The sequence below is a fragment of the Sander lucioperca genome, chromosome 11, assembly GCF_008315115.2.
Source record: "Sander lucioperca isolate FBNREF2018 chromosome 11, SLUC_FBN_1.2, whole genome shotgun sequence".
In the NCBI taxonomy this organism is placed as follows: Eukaryota; Metazoa; Chordata; class Actinopteri; order Perciformes; family Percidae; genus Sander; species Sander lucioperca.
The window spans coordinates 27025438-27048164 of NC_050183.1; the positions used below are offsets into that span (position 1 = coordinate 27025438).

Genomic DNA, 22727 nt, shown 5'->3' on the forward strand with positions numbered 1-22727 from the left:
TGGAGCCGTTTCAAAAATTACGATTCCAGTGGAATCGTTTTTTTTATTTTTTTTTTATTGGAATTGTTTGGAAAATTTGGTTTTGAACATGATCGTTGGTTCCAAATTTAACACAAGTAAGTTTTGGTTTCCGTAGTGGCCGCCGTACTTCCAGGCGCTTGTTGTGTGGCAGCCATGGAGCACAGTAAACGGCGCTCTAAAGTGTGGCTTTATTTTACGTTGAAAAAGACCGGTCTGTGAAATAAGCCTCTGACATGTTCCAACTCCACCCCTTAAAGAATCGTGAACCGACAAGAACCAGAATCAAAAGAAAAAATCGGAATTGGAATAAGCATTGTTAAAATCAAGATGATGCCCAACCCTAGTGAGAGGTGGATTAAGAAAACATTTATATAGCATTTATGTTGGGGAAAAAGAACCTAAAGAAACATTACATACATGCTCGAAGAGAAACTAACTAAATATAACAAACTAAATACAAGAGGACAAAATAGTTCTTTTGAGTATGAACATGTAAACAGCAGCTCTACTAATCTCTCTAATCATGTTAACTATCAGAAAACCAAACACAAACAGTAGAAGCACATACTGCATTGACGGAGGCCAGGGAGAGGGTGAAGTTGAAGTAGTCGCTGTTGTAGACGTCTCTGTTCCTCATGAACTTGAGATTCTCATCCCTCACCATCTGCACAAACACACATGGAGAGAGGTCAGATGAACCTGGACGTTCTAGCTGATGACTTACAGAACAAATGCTAGGATGGTGTAAAGACAGACTTTCTTCTCTATGGCCTCCATGGTACTCCTTGATGCCGCTTTACCTGATAGATGCTGGCTGGCATCTTCTCTACAAACAGGCCCTTCTTCTCTCCCTTGCGGACCAGGCGGGTGAGGAGGGTGAGGCGGTCGTTGTTGGCCCTGGGAGGGCGAGGAGAGGACTGGGGCGAAACATCAGGAGAGGACGGGGCAGACCTGGAAAATATAGAGCCACAGGTTAGATCATAATTTGTGCACAAGTTTTCTGGTGACGTTCCTAAATGCTGGTTGTGACAGTGTTAAATGTACAAATAAATTGATTTCCTGCAGACATAAATTACATCTAAATGTTTCATAAAACGTTCTGACTTCTGTCCGTATGTATTCTGCTCAGTTCTAAAAAAACATCAGACAGGAGCTGTCAATTGCAGATAGATGCCTTACAGTGCTTTGATTCTGCTGACTGCCGAGGGAAATCGTCTGATACATTATAAATGATGCAAAGGGAATGTTTATGAGGTGAGTATAGTATATGGTGAGGATCACTCACAGTGTAAGGTCCTCAGCCTCCTGCCGCATGATGCTGACTCTGCTTTTTTTGGGCAGGACGGGCGAGTTCTGGTCACTGATCTTCTGATAGAACAACATGTAAGCGTTCCAGTACCTCCTCCGCACATCAGGGTATGGGTTGGCTGCACACACATACACACAAATGAAGGTTACCACGTGTGTGCTGCATGAAAAAAACAAACTGTGCAGTAGTTGAGTTTCACAAGTCCCTCTTCATTCAAACATGTGTTTTGCTTATTGTTGGATGTTTGGCTGATGGAGGAAAGTTTCTCTGTGATCTCCTTAAATATGAGTTTACCACGTGTAGAGTACAAGAGAAATTTGTGACAACACAACTCATTTAGAAGCCGTTCATGGTCTAGTAATTTACACAAATAGTATATGGAAAGGAAGCGTTGAATGCCACGGTTTCTTCTTTTTTTTTTTTTTTTGGGCATTTTTAGGCCTTTATTAGACAGGACAGCTGAATACATGAAAGGGGAGAGAGGGGGGAATGACATGCAGCAAAGGGCCGCAGGTCGGAGCCAAATCCGGGCCTGCTGCGTCGAGGATCAAACCCCCAGCCCGCTCCATCTATCCGGGCGCCTCCCCACTTGATTTCTTGGCAAGACTTGCCTTGCGTAGCAGCCCGATTGGTTGATTGGTTGAAGGCATTGATTTGAATAGTTAAATAGCTCATTGATCAGGGGATGAGACCTGAACAAATCAATTTCTGGTACCTCGCCTGAGGATGAAGGGCTGGCCAATCCTAGCGCTTAAATGCTTCTTGGCAAGACACTTACCAAGTGGGATTCATAATAACGCGGAAAGATAGCCTCCAGCGCACATCCACTGAGAATGGACAGTGAAATAGGAGACATCTTGTGTCTTTCAGAAAAAAAATATTTGAATATTCATGAATGTTTCAGACGTCATTTTTATCTAGGTAAAAAAAAACAAACACTAAACCCATTAAATGGGATCTTTATGTTTAGCGCTTTAATGAACTTTGTTACATAAATGTCAGAGTTTATGCATTACTTACATTGGTCGTAAACTTTGGGACGGTACTCTCCCCCAAAGCATTCATACTCCAAACTTTCGTCATTCATATCAAACTCCTCCACCACGTTGTCGTTGAACTTGTACCAACGTCCACGAGCGCTACCACTAAGAGATTAAGGACAAATAAAGATGGAGGGAGTGCAAAGGGGAGGAAAGTGGCAGATTAGATTATGATTCATTACAATCTGCTAAATCAGACCTGGAAACTTGCATGCTTGAATGAATAATAAATCAACAATACCAAAAACAAAAAGGCATGCATAATAAAGCATCCAATGTTCTGACTCTGACTTGTTTTTGGGGTCAAGTGACCAGGTCAGACTTCTTCAGAAGTAGTGTGAACACTCAAATCTTGCCCAGATCTGATATTTTCAAATCAGATTTAGACCACTTCCATATGTGGTCCTGAATCAGACCCAGGTCTGATGTTTTTCAATGCGGCCGCGGTGTGAACAACCAAGGCAGATTTGGTGCGACTTTTACCTCAATCTACATCGACATTTGTCACAATTATGCGCCGGCGGACGTTAGCCCTAGACACAGACAGTACAATTAAAAACTAGACTAGGCCTACAACATGGAGAAAAGTGATGGAGCAAGTCAATGGAGGGAGAGGGAGGCGTTAGACGTCATTAGTGTATGCTCATTAATGTTACGGCTGCCATTACACAGACATTTTGAAATAAAAGCTAAAGTGCTTACTTCCTCCATAACCTCCCTAACTTTAGTGCAGCAGCGTGCTGCGTCTGATGTCATTATTGTTCTTTTGCGCATGCGGGTCAGTTCGAAACCGCAAACAGTTCACACTGGAATCTGATATAGGCCACATTTTAAAAGGTCAGGTGAAAAGCCAAACAAAAAAATCAGATCTGAGCAAAAACTCTGAATTAAGCATTAAGACTTGCGGTGTGAAAGTAGCCTTACTGACATAAATGATAACGGACTTTGAAACGGCTCCAGAATGTGTCTAAAAGTCTGGAAAGTGATCTACTGATGCATGCAGGGATATGTCTAATCTCTGAGAACAAACATTCTTGGTCGCAGTCTTAAGAGTGGATTGGAACAAACAAGAGAGAGAGAGAGAGAGAGAGAGAGAGAGAGAGAGAGAGAGAGAGAGAGAGAGAGAGAGAGAGAGAGAGAGAGAGATATTGGTCTCTTTATGTTCCACTTCTCCAGTGAACAATCCTGCCTTACAGAGCCAGACATCTGGAGATGCTTACAAACTAAACCAAGACAGCCCACACAAAGTCTGATGCTGCATTCATGTGCCTCAAGAGGTCCTCTAAAATCTGCCTGGAAAACTAAAACTAAAACCAACTGCTTAATGTGCTCCCTTAATCACTGGTTATGTGATTCTGATGTAAAGTAGGAACAGGAGCTGGAAAATACCATCAAAGAACTTTGCACCACATAATTCTGAACGGCAAATGAAAAAAGAAATGTGTTTGATTTTCAGAGAATATTAGCCCCTTTTTTAAATGAGGGAGAGGTGGAGGAACTTCGGCGCTACAGTGTCTCTTACCGTCTATCTTTAATGAAAGAGTAATAGTGGCCAGCATGTGCCTGACCACTGTGGACAACAACTCCCACGAGCTCATAGTTCTCAGAAATCGTGACTTTCTTCCTGGGTGATCCTCCTGAGGTCCCGTCGCCCCGCCCCTCGCCACCCTCTCCGCTGCAGTCTTGACGCGCCATCCCAGAGACGGTGTAGGGCTCCATGTTCAACACCCAGGGGAACTGTGCACCAACGAGACAGAATTCATATAAAATCATTATGAGAATCAGAAAGTGTATCTTAGTGACTAGAGATTTGTGATTTTGTGATTAGAAATACTTGGTACCCTAATCTGTTCATCATATTTGATGGAGCGCCCGCTTTCCCAGTCGAAGCCGAAGCGCATGAGGTGAATACAGAGAACGCTGGGCAGGGATTTGATACACGTTCTCTTCACGGTGGTTCTCTGCGCAGAGGAACACATGTACACGTTGACACATCTGTACACATGGTAGCAGTGTAGTAGAATAAAAGCATGCAGAGAACGATACACACCTTCTCCTTGCATTTCTCACAGTAGTAGGCGTTGCTGCCCTCCAGCACCTCTCCTCTCACAAACTGGTCCAATGAGATCTCTAAGCTTTGACAGGATGTCACTCCAAGGTTCAAAGCCATGAATGTTTCTTCACGCTCGTACCTGTACAATAATAAGGTCAAACATCAGCTGTGATGTGTCTCAGAACAAAACAGAAGTTTGAGAAAGAAAAGAAAAACATTCTCGCTCACCGGTGAGGACAGTCTTTACAAATCTTCTGGTCGGAGAAGATCCCCTGAAATGTGTTTTTGAAGATCTGCTCTCGACCCATTTTCTGGTGGAAAGGAGTCTCATCATTAATAATATAATCTAACCAATTAGGTATTATAAGTACTTAGCTAGTGCGTTTCAAAAAAAAAAAAAAAAAAAAAAGGACTGGAGTGTGGAAGTTTTACCTTGAGATGTTCGTCCAGCTGATCCACCAGGCTAGTGAAGAACTCATAAGCATCCTGCTGTTCTCTTACATACAACTCCTTGTTCCACATCTTGAAGATCTGCAGACATCACACATTTGCACATTTGTGGATAAAAGTGGATGTTTTGGGGATAAGTATACTTTTTCTTTGATTGATCTAATCGTTTAGAGAGAGAAATATATGAAAGAGTGATCAATACAGCCGAGAAAGTTTGTCAATGTGTGTAGACTAGGGCTGTTGGAACGAATTTTTCGACTAGTAAAAAAATCAATACTATTCGAATGTAGAGATGTTCCAATACCAGTATCGGTATCAGCTCCGATACTGCCTAAAACGCTGGTATCGGGAAGTACTGGAGTTAATGCACCGATCCGATACCACATAATAAAGCCCTAAAGAAAATCTATGTTAAAGTAGTTTATTTATGTTCTTTTTCCGTTATAACTGACTGTCAAACTGGATAATAAAAGAAAGTTCTGGGGCATTCATTGTTTGTGTTTGTTCATGTTTCACAAAAAGTTTAACCTGAGCCAGACCGACAACAAAAATAAAGAAATCATATCACATCCATACAGGGATAGTAGTATACACTTGTTAAAACATAATAAAATATATGACGCATTGGTATCAGATCGGTACTCGGTATCGGTCGAAACGCAAGTTCAGGTATCAGAATCGGTATTGGGAAGCAAAAAATGGTATTGGGCCATTCGAATGTGGTAATTACTAATTTTTTTTTAAATATGTTGGCTACCTTTAGCTAATCTCTCTCTTCTGGCCTTGGCCTATCCACATGTGAAAACTAAATGCTTTTGTCATGTACCATCTGATGAACAATACGTTAGCGGGAGTGAGAAACACAAGGCATTGTGAGGACTTGTGCATTATGAAAGGTCAAGCGCATTACAATCAGAAAACAATGAACTGTCAGTTACCTTCCAGAAGTTCTCAGGTATGTAGTACTGCAGTTTGCTCTCCATCAGGTGGCCAAACAAAGACTGCACCTGGTAGAAGACGCTCTCTTCTGGCTGATCTGTGTCGTCCTCGATGGACAGGAAAGCCTTTAAACCAAACATACGTGGATTCACTGTGTGGAACTCAGTCTGGACTCAAAGAGCAAATGCCCTCTGGTGAGTACAGAAGGTAAACGGCACATTAGAACACAATGTCTACCTCTGGCAGGCCGGGCTGCATGTAGAGCTGCTGAAACACAGCATTCATGTAACATGTGGCTCCACCGTTCTTCAACCCAACAAAACCGGAGACTGACCGGCTCTCTACGGGGGGTAAGTACTGAGAGAAACACACAGAGAGTCAGATTCACAGCTGAATTCTATTCCAACCATATGTACCAACAAATATTATTTCAATTGGTGCCTTACATCAAACTCCTTGCAGAGCGAAGGATCAGACTGGTGATGCATGGACATCAGCTCTTTGGTGATCAGTCGGAGGTTGGAGAGAGAGCTGTCTGTGAGCATCACCAGCACCTCATAGGCTGCCAGCCTGCTGCTGGCTGTGCTGCACCTGAGCACGCACACGCACACGCACACGCACACGCACACGCACACGCACACGCACACGCACACGCACACGCACACGCACACACACACACACACGATTAACATAGCAGTTCAGAGGTCAATAACTAAATGTAACTGATGGATAGAATTAAACGTGCTGTACTTTGGGTGGAAGTCGTGGCTGGGGGCCGGCGAGGGTGTGGGGTTTGAACTGTTGATGATGATGCGAGAGGCGCGAAACAGGAAGTCATCCAATAACTGCTGAATCAGAGATGGCCCTGAAGAAAAGAGTTACACATCCTCACATTACACATTAGTGTTCTCAACTTCATTCACTTCCAAAACGTGTTCAGTGGGTGCAGATATGTACAGTGCATCCTTGCGTGTGCTTACCGAGATGCTCCTTCTCGTTACCACAGAGGGAGAGCAAGGTCTTGATGAGTCGGAGGTGTCCCGCCAGGAGGATGTTGTCCGCCTCGCTGGTCTCCATCTCAGAGCTCCAACTAGGCTCAAAGTTATCAAGCCAAGAGATCTCGTCCTCCAGCATAGTGGCTGCACTCACTTTTAATACCTCCATCTCGGACGCTGGAGGAGACAGAGAGAGAGAATACAAGGCACAGAGATTTTTATGACACACTGGTCTTTACTGGCTGAAACAGGAAGCTATAACCTCTCTATTAAACCAATTCTTACATCTGGGACAATACTTCATATATAGGTGTTGATAAAAGGGACTGTAAGGGGATATGATTTACTTGTTAGGTCATCCAAAAGCTGACATCTTAGGTCAAAGTACTCCGTGCACTGAGACAGCAACCTAAGAAGAAAAGCCACACATTAACACAAGACCTCTGCAGATTTCAGGGATGTACGTATATCCTGTGTGTTTCTTGCTTAAGTACCTCTGGTTGACCCCTCTCATGATAGACGTAGGACTCCATAATGGCAGCTGAGCAGTGAGAATGACTGAGATGAGGAACAAGTTGGGTTTCTGGACTTCGGCGAAGGCTGAAGTGTCAGACTGGCTCAGAGTGTAGAGCTGATCGCAAGCTACACGGCGGATCTGATATAGGAAGGGACAGAGACTACAAGTGTAAACACACACTGCAATGTTGAGGATACATTCCTTCTCTGCAGTCTATTGAACAAAAGAAAGGGTGTCGTGTACCTCTCCGCTGGGAGATCCTAGCAGGACATCAATGATGAAATCATTGACGGAGGGAAGGTTGTAAAAAGAACCTGGCGAGAGAAACCGACCACAGGATTTAGTGTCATTGTAGAAGTCGAAATGAAATGTACATACTGTAGTATCATTCCGCTGCATAGAGGACCAATGGCAATGTGTGTATGTGTGCTTGTTGTGCATTTTATTCCTGCAGGAGTCTTACTTAGCTGCTGACAGCGCAACTGCAGACAGGTGACCAACAGTGACAGAGCCTCGCGGGCAATGATGGTATCTTTAGTGGAGACACACTGCTGCCTCACACAAATCCCTGCATGCAATGCCGTTGGCGTGGTCTCCCCCTCGCTGCTGGAGCTGCAGTTACTTCCTGTGAGCAAACAAACGCAAGACATTTGTTTAACTTTCATTTCTTTAGCTTTTGTTGGTAGCACTGGAAATGCTTTGACCGTGAGCTGTTGGCAAGAAAACGCAAATCAGGAATGAAGTTGTGCGGGATAATAACCACACCTACTGACGGTAAACATCTAGTTGACACCGAGACATCTTCTCAGATTATGGGTAAGTAGGGCTGGGCAATATATCGATATTGTGATTAGAGATGTTCGATACTGGTATCGGTATCGGCTCCGATACTGCCTAAAACGCTGGTATCGGGAAGTACTGGAGTTCATGCACCGATCCGATACCACGTAATAAAGCCCTAAAGAAAATCTACGTTAAAGTAGTTTATTTATGTTCTTTTTCCGTTATAACTGACTGTCAAACTGCATAATAAAAGAAAGTTCTGTGGCATTCATGTTTCACAAAGAGTTTAACCTGAGCCAGACCGACAACAAAGATAGAAATAATATCACATCCATACAGGGATAGTAGTATACAGTTGTTAAAACATAATAAAATATATGACGCACTGGTATCGGATTAGTACTCGGTATCGGCTGATACGCAAGTTCAGGTATCAGAATTGGTATCGGGAAGCAAAAAATGGTATCGGGCCATCTCTAATCGTGATATCATGCTAGGTATCGCCAAAGATTGTGAATATCGTAGTGTTGACTTGCTGGTTTTACAGGCTGCATTACAGTAAAGTGAGGTAATTTTCTGAACTTACCAGACTGGTCTAGCTGTTCTATTATTTCCCTTTACCCACTTTATATCCACATTATGGATAATTATTTATCTAAAACCTTATTGTGAAAATATTTTGTTAAAGCACCAACTGTCAACCCTACAATATCGTCGCAATATCGACATCGAAGTATTCGGTCAAAAATATCGTGCTATCCTATCGCCCAGCTCTATGTCTGAGCACCTTGTGGAGAATGAGAAGAGACCTAAAATAACATTGAAAGTGTGTCACCTGTACTGCTAACTCTGGTGCGGACTCCCTGTGGCAGAAGGGAGCTGTGGGTCTCTCTGATTGGCTGTGGGCTGCCAACCAGATCCAATCGGCCGGCTGCAGCTGCCCAGGTCAGACGCATGAAACAGGCCACAGTGGAAGTAAAGTCACCCACTTCCATGGTCTAGAAAACAGACGGAGCAAACATTGTACTTGAAAAAAAGTCCTACACTTAAAAGATCAATATGGGTGCTGAATTAACTGTGGGGTTGTCACGGAAACAGGTGTGTTACCTGAATAGCTACGCGAGCAGCCGGAATGATCTCCTCGACTCTTATGGAGGAGCGCTCAGAGAGAGACATCTGTCTGTAGGAGGACTTCTCTGGAGTTCCACAAAGAGACAGCTGTCGCCCCGCCCGTCCGGCGTTTCGGAACGGACGAGATGACAGCGCCTCGCCATCCCTGATGACATCATCATCCAGTGCAGCAGGCATGCTCTGGCCAACCAGAAGAAACCTGTAATCACAGCCAATTGTATGTATTGTGTGAGTATGAAGTCTAACTTGGGCCCAGAATATCCATCCGTGTGTGTGTGTGTGTGTGTGTGTGTGTGTGTGTGTGTGTGTTTGTGGCCATTTTGCACCTGGCCAACTGAAGACAGATAGAGTAGACTCCTTGTCTCGTCTCATAGTCCACCTCTGAGGGGATGGAATCTCTTTGCATAACATTCACCACCAGACTGCAGAGGAAACACAGTGAAATACTACTGTCAAGACCTGAAAATGAAAAAAAACTTTTGATATAAGCTTACGCTAAAAAGCATCTGTGTGCTGGTATCATGTAATGCAGCTTGACAAGTCTGCTGACACGCGCCACAGTGAATCAAAGCAAACACCAGACAGTGACGGAACTGTTCTCCAACAGGTCTGTTCTACTCGGTTACCTGAGGCCTCCTGCTTTGAGGAAGTTCTCACAGAAGGACTTGCTGCTGGTTTTGGCCATCTCATCATCAGACGTTGGCATGAGCTTTGAACTCAACACCTGACACAGAGAGAAGAGGGAGGAAAACACACGTCAAAGTAACTGAATTGAATTGAAAGCCTTTAATGTCATTGTACTTTACAATACAGCAAAATTAGGAGCGCTACTCCACTGGGTGCATACAATAAATACAACAAATAATCCTTACAGGACATATAAAAACAGAATAAAAACAGTAAAAGAGCAATGATCAGATAAGTGCTAAGTATCGAAGTGCAGGAGTTAACAGTGAGTGACTGGGTTTGTCTAACTACATTGTTTAGGGAAACTATTGCATTTGGGAAGAAGCTATTTTTAAATGTGGCGGTGCTGCATTGTATAGACCTATAACGCCTACCAGAGGGTAACAATTGAAACAGGTGGTGGCCAGGATGAGTATTGTCCTTGATGATGTTCTTGGCTCTTGAGAGAGTGCGACTGAGTGCAATATCTGACAGGGAGGGGGGGTTTTCTGCAATCTTGATACTTCTCTGCAGAGCCTTTTTGTCTGCAGCGGAACACGCAGCAAACCACACAGAGATGCAGAATGAAAAGATGCTCTCAATGGTGGATCTGTAAAAGGACACCAGCAGCTTCGCATTCATGTTGTTTTTCCTGAGTATCCTCAGGAAGTGAAGGCGCTGCTGTGCTTTTTTGACCACTGTTGTGGTGTTAGTTGACCATGAGAAACAGTCCGTAATATGGACGCCCAGGAATTTGAATGAATGAGAACTCTCTCCGCGCACTCACCATTTATGAAGAGAGGTTGGGGGTGTGTGTTATGTTTTCTAAAGTCTATTATGAGTTCTTTTGTTTTTGTGGCGTTTAGGATGAGCTTATTGGCAGAGCACCACTCAGACAGATTCTGCACTTCATGTCTGTAGGCGGACTCGTCCCCGCCCGTTATAAGTCCTACCACAGTAGTGTCATCTGCAAACTTTATGATCAAGTTGGTGGGAAATGTTGGTAAACAGTCAAATGTGTATAGTAGTTAAGCCAACTAATTTACCTTTTAGGTTAGAGAAGAGCTGTTATATATTGGAAAATTATGTGCTGCATTTAACAGTGTGTATGTTCACGTGTGTGCGTACCTCCAGGTTGTACAGCACTCTGAAGGTGGACATGCCCGGGGCCGAGGATCTGAAGAGGGCCTCCAAGATGGATGCAGCACTGGGCTGGTGCTGCTGCTTGGAGGCCATAGATGGGGAACGAGAGCCTGTACCCTGGAACAGTGTCTTCTATAGAAAAGAGACAGGAGGGAATGTGTAAACCAGAGAGATAGGGCAAGATGTATATGGACTTATTACAACACAGGTACTCCGACCAAAAACATCAAATGAGAATAGAAAGGTAGAGAACTGAGAGTGTCAACGTTCAGCCAAGGTAGTTACCATATGACCAGAACGCATCTGATGTACCTGGTGGCTCCAGACACTGGATTCTTTGGGAACAAAGTTGTCTAGAGCATCCTGCACTTCTGGATCTGTTGGTATCAGCAGCAGCAGCTTCCTCACACGAAGAGTGATCCTAGAGATTATAATATACTGACTAAATACACAGTCCCATCTTGTTGGCAACAAGGTCTATGTAACTTTCCTATCTTACCTGGTTTCATCTAAATTAGCCAGCTGGTAAAGCATCTCAAACACATTACACACCAAAGCCATCACCACGCCGGGCAGGGACTTCTCCTGGAGATAGAAAGACATGGGCACAGTGTGTCAGAACCAATGTAAGCCCGAGTGTGTCCACAGCTTCGTTATGTCTCAGCTGGTACCTGCTCCAGGGCGTAGGCGGAGTTGAAGACGGCGGAGCTGGAGCTGCTCGAGGCGGAGGCCGAGGACTCGGAGCTGCCTGAGGGAGTGCCAGTGCCTGAGCTCTTCACAGTCAGGCTCTGCTCGTCGCTGAAGCCGAGCTGGGATAGCAGCTTCTGGTCCCGATTCATGGTCAACTAACACATGGTGGAGGAACAGTGAAGGGTAAGAGTGAGAGAAAAACAGGGACTGAGGTTGTTCGAGCCTCTGCCACACAATAGATACAGTGGTCCAAACCCGCCAACAAAGAGGTGGTGGCACCCTGCCTACAAGAATTTACTGTGCATTGATGTGTAGTTTGTAATGTTTACTGGCTTTAGTGAAAACACATGATTGGGAGAGGAGTGAAATAATTTGATGAGGGCACAATTGTATTTTTAAAACAAAAGTCCTTGTCACTTACCACGCTGTCATTGGCAAAGATCTGGACATTATCCACCGGACAGCTCAAGTGCTCCGCTATCTTCCACCGGATACTTCCTATTGTCTCATTACTGTGGGTCTGCAGGACACACAAACACACACAGAAGGGTTATTTCCTCTGTAGATGTAACTCCACACCACAAAATGGTGTATTACAGGGCACCAGGAAAAGTCTTACAATACCTCTAAGCTGAAAGTGTCTTTGGTTGACTCATAGGTGATGTGAAGAGTGACAGGGTGTCCATTGAACGAGGCCCCGTGAGGTAGAATAGTGCGAGGAACTGAGTACATATCCTACACAGAAACAGAAACACACACACAAATAATAAGAGGCTTGAAAACATACAAATATTATCGATCCTCCTTGTAAGGATCCACATTTATTGTCAAAATGATAATGAGAGTCTTAAAGGGATGGTTCAGATTTACAGTAGATGCGGTCGGCACACCCCCAGTTTGGAGAAGCAGGCCCTTGGTGATTTTAAGGATTAACTCGGACTCACCAAAATCACACAAAGGGCCCCATCTTGCACCCGGCGCAGCGAGGCGCAAAGCCCAACGCAAGAGTCTTTGCTAGTTTAAGACCGACGCAGTTGTCAGTTTCCCGTCCAGACACATGCAGAAGATTACAAATAAAAATATTACGGTGCAAATCCTCTATCATAACAGCAATGCTCCAAGGTCCAAACGCTCCTGGCTTTTAAAGGGAATGAGAGATGACACTTTGATTGGTTGATTGCATGTTACGCCCAAAACACACCTATGAATTAATGAAGACACTAAGTACAACCCTTTTGAACCAAGCGCCCGGCGCACGGAGCATTTTTTCCGCTGTCAAACTAGCAAAAGTGGATTTGGACAGGCCCTAAACGCACCTGCGCCATGCGCTTCACGCCATGCACTTAGATCATTAAAATAGGGCCCAATAACTCCAACTAACAGACGCCAGCTTCACTCGGTAGTCCTTCCTGCTTCTACAAACTGGGGCGTGCTGGCCGCCATTTACTATTGGCAATACACTGATTATGGATAAGTACCTCATACAACCCCACTTCAAAAGATCCAAACTATCCCTTCCAAGTGAAGAAGACAGGACCTACCTCTATAGTGATGACGTAGCGTTCAGCCAGTAGCAGCAGTCTTTCGATTATCACCAGCTTAGTGGATCTACGGATGAACACACACAGAAGAGTTTCAACGGAATGAAAAAAAACAAAAAAAAAACACGTTTAACTTGTCAAGTATAAATTTACTCTCTATGATGTCTAGGAATGCTCCTAAAAAAATGTGTTTTAAATAGGTTTAGTAACTATGTTCTTACCCAAACCCCCCTCTGTACCTGGATGGTGATTGTACAGATGTGGCCACAGTTGGCATGGCAGTTGCCGTCAGCATCTTAGTTGCCCTAGTCACAGCATGAGTCAAAGTAGGCCCACCCAGGGCCGAGCTGGCTGCCTGAGAAAAAGAGAAACAGATATGAGCTTTCGGGTGTTGATTTCTGTGAAATGGCACAATCACTCCTAACATTAACATATCCCACCCCTTACCTCCAGTCGCTTGTAACAATCAGCTATGAACTTCTTGTGCAAAGACACAGAGTCCTGTAAGAAAGGAAAAGTTAACATCATATGTGGTCTCAAGTTTCATAAAAGTAACAGAACACACTAATTCACTCAAATAGGTTTACTTTTAACTTTAACAAAATACTCCAATGAATCACTTAATTCAAAATGATGGCTTGAAACAAGATGGCAGCATCTTAAGTTATACTGTTCTTCTCAGATAGTAAGACGCACATGAGGGAACTGCTAGAAGAGTGAGCCACAGGAGAGTGTGCGCAGACACGTATACTGACCTTCTTCATTTTGGGATTGAGGTTGGTGTAGCTATATGTGATAATGAGCTGGATCGCTTCATTGGCTATCTCTTCATCAGGGGTTTCCATGGCGATGCGCCAGATAAAATCCATCCCTGCCAGGTCAAGGCGCTCCACACACTGAGATCAGACCATATGATAAATGAAATATTATTTATTTATTTAAGATATGTTTCACTCTATAAATATGTGTATTTCAGATCTCACTGACAACAATAGTAGCTGTGCACATCTTTGGTACAAAAAAAAAATGAAATGCATAGAAACTTGTGAGTAAGGACTGACCAGCTGAGTGCCCTGGCGTTTGAGGCGATGGTCACACAGATTGACGTTCTCAAAGAAGGTCTTAAATAGATTGAAACCTGGGAGACACATAGAACATGTTACCTGCTGTATCACATAGGTATTCATGACCTAATCCTGAATCCTCTAATTCTGTCGATAGTGCACGTCCTTGCAGTGATTCTCACCGTTCATGGTGATCTCGTAGGGCTCCAGTTTTAGGATCTTCTCCTTGAAGAGCTGCTGCTGAACGTCACTCTCCAGGTCATGTTGTCCTTTGGTGAACCACTCAAAACACATCTGCACACATGGAAACAACATGTTTCGGGTTCATTGAACTGAATCTTGGATACGGGTCTTGTGTTTTATTCAGAGGGTAATCTGCCTATTTTCCTTTGGTTTACAAGAAGCAACTGTTGCAGACGCTACCATTGGTGACTTAAAATGGAAACATGTAAACTGAACTACACAAAGATCAGATTCCATACTGGGACAGAGGAAGGTTGCTTGGTGTGAGTGCAACAAATTAAAATCAGTCAGATCAACAAAATTACACACAGACCAGACATCTGATCTGTACACCGCTCCATCTTATGTGTGGCTTAAGTGCTTTGCTTGAAAGATTTGTGACCGAAATGTACAGCGAACAAAACAGCAGGTAACAAAGTAACAAATCAAGGAACAGCATGGAGTAATATAAGGATTAGATATGAAATAAAAAATAGAAAAATAAATGTATTAAAATGCACTATTTTCTTGCTTTTCTTTGTGTTTTTATTGTAAGTAGAGGTTTTTTAAAATAAAAAAAACTCTTACTTCCTCACTACTTTATTAATTTAATGCCAAATTCACAAAAAAGACACTATCAAAGTTAAAGCTACATTGTGTAAGAATGTCTCCCATCTAGCGGTGAAATTATATATGACAACCAACTGAATATTACTTTCTAGCCCTTCCTCCTACGGTGGCCGAACCCGAAATTAGCTCTCTCCATCGTTTACATACAGCTGTTCTAGCCACTCCAATATTAACTTTGGTCTTGTTGCTTTGCCTGGCGCGTTGTCGTTTTAATTCTCTTTTTCACTTCCCTGGCGAGTAATCTCCCCCTGGCAATCGTCACGGTGCCAATAGGTGTAAGAGGGCGAAATGCGGAGGTATATCCCTCTTTGACTACTGTATTTTAAAGATGGAGGCCTACATGGCTGCCGTCATTCGAGCGAGTTGCTCCTATGTATTCTGAATGATTCTGAATATCAGATTCTACGCTTACGAGAATACTTTGATTAGTTGGTGGAAGTAAAACATGAATGAGCACATATCTGTGAAAGAATAAAGGGGTTTTTGCTAAGAATCAGCTAAAAAAATTACACAATGTAGGTTTAAGTTAAGTTATAGTCCATTATTTCTGAGACAGAATCAGAATCTAAAAAAATGCATGATCATTTTAAATGTGCCATAAGAGTTTATATTTTTATGCATATTTTTGTACCTGCCTTTGAACACTTTTTTAAAACAAAAAAAGAGAGTGAAAACGGCTAATGTTTGCGGCTAATGTTTGCGGAGCCTTTGTTCACCCAGAGCAATCATCCAGAGAAAGGGTTGCAAACAAAAACAAATGGACCAAGGACAAAGCTTTCATTTGCATAACTGTTTTCATACCTCACGGTCAAGCTCACAGACATCCGGGCCCGACACCAGGCACTCCCAGAGCTCCTTGGCCCTGTTCCAGACCAGGTAGAGGCTGGCCTCCTGGAGGAAGAAGGCCAGGAAGCGCAGGTGGCTGTCCAGATACTAAACATAGATTCAGAGAGACGCATGTCACCTTCACCCTCAAACACACACTGTCATCATACTGTGCTCCTCAAGTTGGATAACTTCCTGTGTAAACCTGCCAGCTTAGATAAAATGATGCCTCAAATGACATTACTGTCAAATTAATGATTCATCAATCAATGATTTGTATGAGCTGCAATATACAGTGCTCAGCATAAGTGAATACACCCATGCTAAAGTTGACTAAAAAGAGGAATAAAAAAATCATCTTTTGGAAATTGATCTTAATGCCTTAATTAAAAAAATGAGGAAAAATCCAACCTTTAAGGACACCAATCTTCTTTGTGAATGAATAATGTCTCGTAAATAAATAAATGTTCTTCCTTAAAATACAGGGGGCATAAGTCAGTACACCTCTATGTTAGATTCCCATAGAGGCAGGCAGATTTTTATTTTTAAAGGCCAGTTATTTCATGGATCCAGGATACTATGCATCCTGATAAAGTTCCCTTGGCCTTTGGAATTAAAATAGCCCCACATCATCACATACCCTTCACCATACCTAGAGATTGGCATGGTTTTATTTCAGTTAGCCTAATAGCTGGTTTGATTTGCATTGAGAGATGATCTTATGGAAAGTACCCCATGCCAATCTCTAGGTCAAGGGCAATATAGCAATATAGTTCCATAGAAGAGTAAAGATGATCAATTAAAAGACACGGGAAATGAAATTATAAACAAAATAAATATGGTCCTGACTCCTGAAATTCAATTTAAGTAAGAAAAGAGCTTATGAGAGAAAATCGGACTAACCTCTTGGTAGGTGTACCGTCCATCCACCAGAGTGGAGCCTGAGAGGCCGTTATTTCCCGCAGCGGTCACGGCCAGTCGATGGCAGCACACAAGGGATCCGGTGATCAGTTTGACAATCTCAAAGTTCTTCTTCAAGTCCTGGATGATGCTCTGTGGGGAGGCAGGGACGGGTTACCATGGCAACTTTGCACTAGGGCTGTGCAATTACGATTTTGGCTCACAAACACAATGCAATCGAGTAAAAACATTATTTTGCACATTAAGTTGTGCAGGTAAACTCATTTTGTCTTGTGTTCAAATGGGAAAAGTATGAAGGTACATATCACACTTCAAGGTGTTTTCACTGTTGATTTGTTTTTTTCAAGTTCAATAAATGCAACATCTTTCCTAAAGTCAATGAGTAATATTATGATTTTTTTCCATAACTGAACAGCCCTACTTTGCACCGACTGTACAGTCGTTTGGATGATGCGTTTGTTTGTTTGCGTGAGTGTTTGTGTTACCTTGTCTTGTTTCTGATAGGTCTGCTTGATGAAAGAACGGGTGATCTCGTGCAGCTGACGGAGAGCAGGAACAACCCAGACTGCCTGAGGACTGCTCTGCTGAGAAGCCTGTACACGCACGCACGCACACACACACAATAATGATATCCACTAAAGCAGAACGAAGCACACAAACGTGCTAATCAGATTTTGCCATTCGATTTCTTTGTCATCACAGTCCCACTGTTTTTGGAGTTGTGTAAACATGACAAAGAAAACCAAAGCCAGGGATGTAAAAGACTTTGACGGTTAAAATATGCTCACGTTTCAATTTGTTCTCTCACAAATGCTTTTCAAGTCCAAATCAAATATCAAACATGTACTTCTTCTATATATCCGAGGCTTAGATTCCTCTTTGCATGAGTCAATGTGCGAGCTCTTCCACCAAAGCTGACCATTCATCCAGCAGCTAAAATCACTCATTCAATGCAGCCAGGCTCCCACCCAGGACAAGATCAACACCACTGTGGAATCATTAGTCAGTGCCAAAGCCCTCTTAGTGAGGCAAGCAGAAGAAGATTAACATACACCTGGTTAAACTACCTCACGTTACAATCAAGCGTGAGGTCATCAACCTGTGACCAATGAAACCCCTCTCCACGATTGGTAGGCAGGTGTGAAGCAGTGAGATTGGATACAGATTGGTCAGTGGAGTTATCTGGGCTTCTTTTCTTACTTTGGCCAAAGAGTTAGCTTTCTTCTTTCCCCAAGTGCCAGTAAGAAAAGAGCTTTGAGTGTCGCTGCCTTTACAGTCCTCCTGAGTGTGAGTCTAGAAACATACATTTCATTTGAGGGGCAGTTTGAATCTGCACAATTAAAGCATATTTTTTACTGGCCCTTGTTTTCCCATATGTAAATATTAAATACACATTAATTCCTTCCGTAGGCTTTTGTTTACTTCTTCCCTTAATCGTTTCAGTATTCATAAATAAATCAGGTTCTATCGGGAGCTCTTTGCCTACGCAGCCATCTTGACGGTGTTCCGACCGGAAGTCTCATTAATAAATCAAGACTATTTGGTAACACTTTACGTCAAACATTAAGATTTAATTAACATTAAATAAATGGTTTATAGCACACTATAATGTAGTTGTAATCTGATATAAGGATATTTTAAAGGACAATTCCAGCGCAAAACGAACCTAGGGGTTAATAACAGATGTGTACCCACTCTGTCTCTCTCTGGGACATGTTTTCATGCTAATCCACTGTGTTTTACTATATTGTCATTAATCACCTGTTCATACATCAGCCTCCAATGACAGATACATTATTGTACACTTACGTACATCTAATTACAACTACATTAACGTGTGTTATAAAGCATTTATTAAATGTTTATGTAGTGCTAAATGGGGGGGGGGCGTTGTTGACTATTTAATAATAACTTTAAATCAATAAAAGTGTTAGGTTAACCTTTAAAGAACCTAGTTTAACAATGAATTGAACAATGATATGTGTGGTTTTCTTGAATCTGTCAAATTGATTTGACAAATCCTTGACAATTCCGACGGAATTATGGAAAATTAGTTGGTTAGCATCTTGATAAATAAACTCAATTATGGAGGCGGAGCTCTGGAACAGGAAGATGGACAAAGGAGAGAGTAAAAAGGGAGAGGTTGGGTGACATCGGCCTCTGTCACAGTGTTTCTGGTATAGTGAGAGGAACTGAATCAAACAAGAGAGGAAATTACACATTTTTCTTGACTTTCAAAAAAAAAAAAAAAAAAAGAAGCTTTGAAATAAATAATGAAGTCATGATAGACACTTGTTTGACAAGCGAGCCAGAGAGTCGCCCCCCCCCCATCTCCACAACCCCCTGCAGCTCCATGGATGCTAGACTGTGGCACACTCGTCTCACCTTCTTAATGTCCTCAATACATTTAATGATGTAACTGCGTTTCACAGTCTCCTTGACAGCGTAGGCGTCGCTCAGAATCCCCAGATGCTCCTCCAACGCCTGCTGAACTAGACTGGTAGGCAGGGTGGGGAGGTGAGCCAGCTCCCATAGCACCTCCAGCACCTGAACACACCACACACAAAACACAAGATGCTTCAGACTGCACTTTAATCATGAAACCTAGCATACTGTAGTTTTCCACATCTGTTTTTCCATTTACTCCTCAATGAGTACACTTACATGCCTAAAAATATTCCACCATTATTCCGAATATGACAATATTCCAAATTAGATACAGGTAATGTTAAGAGCATATTCCGAATAAGGCCTTTTTCCAAATATAGCATTTTCCGATTAAGACGTGGGATATGCCGATATTATTCGGGTTTTAGAGGAAATCTTTGGACATGTATAGGGTACAGGGCATTTGGAATATGCGTCTCAATCAGGGGTTTCATCGCAGTTTACAGCCTCTTGCCTGTTTATGGATACGGTCAGGGGAGAAGCACAGCTATACTTTTAAACATTATGAAAGACTTGGATATCAACAGGTTTTTGGATATGCCCAAACGTCGCAGCAGCGACCTTTTCAAGACGGTGGTTGAAGGACTGAAAGAGCGACACTGTGTTCGCATCGTCAAACAAGTCCGCCACTTTGAAAAGAAAACAACTATTTTGCACGGCTACATGTAAACGGAAATATTAGAGGAATATTCACTTTCATTAGCCATGTAAACAGCTCAGTCGGTATATTGTCTTTATCGGAATAAGGGCAAAAAACGGAATATTATGTGCATGTAAACGTAGTCAACGTCCTGAGCCTTGACAGGATGTCAGATATACCAACATACCTTTCCTGTTGTAGTTTCAGAGCGAGCCTCTCTGCCGATCCTCCCGATCAGACTGAGCAGCTTCTGCCTCACGCGGTCACTCTCAACCTCCCAGCTCTAAACAACATGCAAACAGTATTATTAACACTTTAAAGAGAGTTACAAACCACTTTTCATTGAGCCAATTTACTCCCAAAAGTCACAGAGACAGCACTGACCTTCTGTATGAGGACGAAGAGGTGGGTTAGTTGATCAAAGCTGAACTTCACAGCAGCAGCAGCGATGATTGTATGAATGTTTTCTATCACAGTTGATGACTGGCCCGCCTGAAATGGCCACACAAGAATCAATAGGTCCATCAAAAGTGGGGACATTTGTCTTTTTCAACATTTGTCACAAATAAGTGCTTACACATACGGTATCAACAATGCTTCCATGTACATAAAATATGCAGGGACGCACTGAATCCAGAATTCGGCTTCGGATTCGGCCGAATATTGGGCTTTTTGACGGGGTTCGGTTTCTGCCAAACATTAGAATTTTTTTCCACCGAACCGAACCCTACGCTTGCACTACGCGCACTACACTGGTCAACATAATGACGCCACCGTTGATTATGGGAAGGTGTTTATGTAGGTGGAGCGTTCAATGCAGTAGGCTGTGAGAAAGTGAAAATGGAACTCGTGAGCAGAAAAAGTGTAGTTTGGCAGTACTTTCAGTCAAAAGAAGGCCATTCAAGTCCAGCTACATGTTCAATTTGCAATGCCGATTTGTCTCGTGGTGGCGAGGACCCTAAACAATACACAACATCACCGCTGTTACAACATTTGATATGAAACATCCGAAAGAATATGAGTTGTGCATGAAGGAATCTACAGACCGCAGCCAAAATGCAGGAACTTCAGGTAAATAACTGTTTACTGTGTTAATGGACTGAGGATGGGGGTAGAATTCGGTATTCGGTTTCGGCAGAATCTTAACCAGTGGATTCGGTATTCAGCAAACCCCAAAAATCTGGATTCGGTGCATCCCTAAAAATATGCCAACAGTTTAGTTTAGCAATTACGAACAGAAAAAACTTCTTCAACACGCCTAATGAAAATCTGATGAATAACACAGACATGTCTGCGCGATTACTCTTGTGATGTGTGCACTGGTGCTGACCTGTATTTTCCAGATCTTGGAGAGTTCATCCAGCGACAGTTTACTCCCCAGCAACTCAATGATTCCCTTAATCCTCTCACAGTACTGAGCCTGGTCAATGTTACCTGGGAGATAAAAAAAAAATATATATATATATAGAATGACCACTTTGAGGATTTCTGTCTTGTTTGTAAGTGGTTACATAGTTCAATTGTTTGTTTAAGTGTGACACATTTCATTTTAATCAGTGGCAGGAAGTAATGGGTTTTCTTACCCTCCAGTGCTATTGATAGGACTGAGTTCTCTACCAGCCAGTCCAAAAGCTTATCTGTGTCTATGGCATTTTTCACCGTCTTCGACACTGTACTCTCCTCTATCAACTTTGTCACCTGAACAACAGAAACAGAAACAGAAACAAGATACACAGCAACAGTGTTGATGAGATCAAAAACGAATTATAACACCCAGAAATGTTGTCTAGTTTAGGCTGAGAGTTCAGAGCCTATAAGAGCTGACCTCTTTGAGGGAGTTCATCTTGGTAGAGAAGTGGGGGGTTTTGAGCATGCGCAGCAGTGTGTCCAGCCGCAGGTCATCCACCACAGTGACCAGCTCCCTCTGGAACCTCATACACAGCAGCTTGATGGCCGACAGCAAGTCTGGGATGCTCACCAGACGCTACGTTTAACAGACAAATGACGAACAACTAAGTCATAACATCTTGGTTAAGTCACAATCACCAAGTTCATAAAGATACAGTAAATCCTGTGCTACTAATGCTTTGTCTCCCGAGTTAATTGTTCAATTATCTCTTGTCATACTGTATACCACACATTGGGGCTACTACGCCCCATCCATCATGTAAAACTGCATGAACCATAAGTTTCTAGGTCCTGGTTGCTAGAGGAGCGATATCGCAGGAGATGGTAAACTTTGTTTACATAGTGTGGTTGTGCTCCAAGTTGTTCTCTTCTCCCGCTTTCTCCTTCCCCTAATGGAGGCCAATTATCTACAGCTCTATAATTTATCACAGCTCTGTGTTTTTCTACAGCTCCATATCTTGTTGTGTTCGTTAGGCCACGCCCACTGTTGAGCGATCCAATCAGATCTAAAGGACTTGAATTAAATCCCTCTTGTAACTAAACTGTGTCCACATATTCCGTTTTTACAATGGAAGACTCACACTATTCCCCCAAATCCATCTGTGCAATAGAGGATGGATAACCGACCCGAGCCCGACGGGTGTTCGGGTTCTGGTCGGGCTTGGTCACATCAGCGCGATAAGGCATTGAACATTTTAAATTTAAAACAGCTTATTATGTAGGTAGCCAATGGGCCTGTTTCACTTGATGCAAAGGTTGTTTTTTGTGATTAATTATGTATATAATATGAT

General features: G+C 42.8%; 1 protein-coding gene across 5 annotated transcripts in view; it reads right to left on the reverse strand.

Annotated features, from left to right (window-relative positions):
* usp24 (ubiquitin specific peptidase 24) overlaps positions 1 to 22727 on the reverse strand; it is a 45715-nt gene that overhangs the window by 10851 nt on the left and 12137 nt on the right. Inside the window, exons 10-53 of one of the 5 annotated variants that reach the window (XM_031311548.2) lie at positions 21854 to 22012; positions 21612 to 21726; positions 21359 to 21462; positions 20413 to 20520; positions 20216 to 20311; positions 19326 to 19487; positions 18141 to 18233; positions 17426 to 17533; positions 16923 to 17072; positions 15996 to 16127; positions 14525 to 14636; positions 14340 to 14416; positions 14034 to 14174; positions 13726 to 13779; positions 13518 to 13633; positions 13279 to 13345; positions 12362 to 12472; positions 12159 to 12257; positions 11719 to 11892; positions 11547 to 11632; positions 11333 to 11468; positions 11033 to 11179; positions 9865 to 9962; positions 9565 to 9660; positions 9215 to 9437; positions 8943 to 9105; positions 7788 to 7949; positions 7568 to 7638; positions 7302 to 7462; positions 7155 to 7216; positions 6793 to 6984; positions 6563 to 6677; positions 6259 to 6403; positions 6050 to 6169; positions 5812 to 5937; positions 4856 to 4954; positions 4652 to 4734; positions 4421 to 4562; positions 4212 to 4331; positions 3893 to 4107; positions 2351 to 2475; positions 1307 to 1448; positions 822 to 972; positions 590 to 685 (exon numbers count right to left, since the gene is read on the reverse strand). In XM_031311548.2, coding sequence (XP_031167408.2) covers positions 590 to 685; positions 822 to 972; positions 1307 to 1448; positions 2351 to 2475; positions 3893 to 4107; positions 4212 to 4331; positions 4421 to 4562; positions 4652 to 4734; positions 4856 to 4954; positions 5812 to 5937; positions 6050 to 6169; positions 6259 to 6403; positions 6563 to 6677; positions 6793 to 6984; positions 7155 to 7216; positions 7302 to 7462; positions 7568 to 7638; positions 7788 to 7949; positions 8943 to 9105; positions 9215 to 9437; positions 9565 to 9660; positions 9865 to 9962; positions 11033 to 11179; positions 11333 to 11468; positions 11547 to 11632; positions 11719 to 11892; positions 12159 to 12257; positions 12362 to 12472; positions 13279 to 13345; positions 13518 to 13633; positions 13726 to 13779; positions 14034 to 14174; positions 14340 to 14416; positions 14525 to 14636; positions 15996 to 16127; positions 16923 to 17072; positions 17426 to 17533; positions 18141 to 18233; positions 19326 to 19487; positions 20216 to 20311; positions 20413 to 20520; positions 21359 to 21462; positions 21612 to 21726; positions 21854 to 22012 — 5454 coding nt within the window. Of the gene's footprint in view, positions 1 to 589; positions 686 to 821; positions 973 to 1306; positions 1449 to 2350; positions 2476 to 3892; positions 4108 to 4211; positions 4332 to 4420; positions 4563 to 4651; positions 4735 to 4855; positions 4955 to 5811; positions 5938 to 6049; positions 6170 to 6258; positions 6404 to 6562; positions 6678 to 6792; positions 6985 to 7154; positions 7217 to 7301; positions 7463 to 7567; positions 7639 to 7787; positions 7950 to 8942; positions 9106 to 9214; positions 9438 to 9564; positions 9661 to 9864; positions 9963 to 11032; positions 11180 to 11332; positions 11469 to 11546; positions 11633 to 11718; positions 11893 to 12158; positions 12258 to 12361; positions 12473 to 13278; positions 13346 to 13499; positions 13634 to 13725; positions 13780 to 14033; positions 14175 to 14339; positions 14417 to 14524; positions 14637 to 15995; positions 16128 to 16922; positions 17073 to 17425; positions 17534 to 18140; positions 18234 to 19325; positions 19488 to 20215; positions 20312 to 20412; positions 20521 to 21358; positions 21463 to 21611; positions 21727 to 21853; positions 22013 to 22727 lie in introns of all 5 variants that reach the window. The other 4 variants (XM_036007086.1, XM_036007088.1, XM_036007087.1 and 1 more) reach the window with 4 other exon arrangements.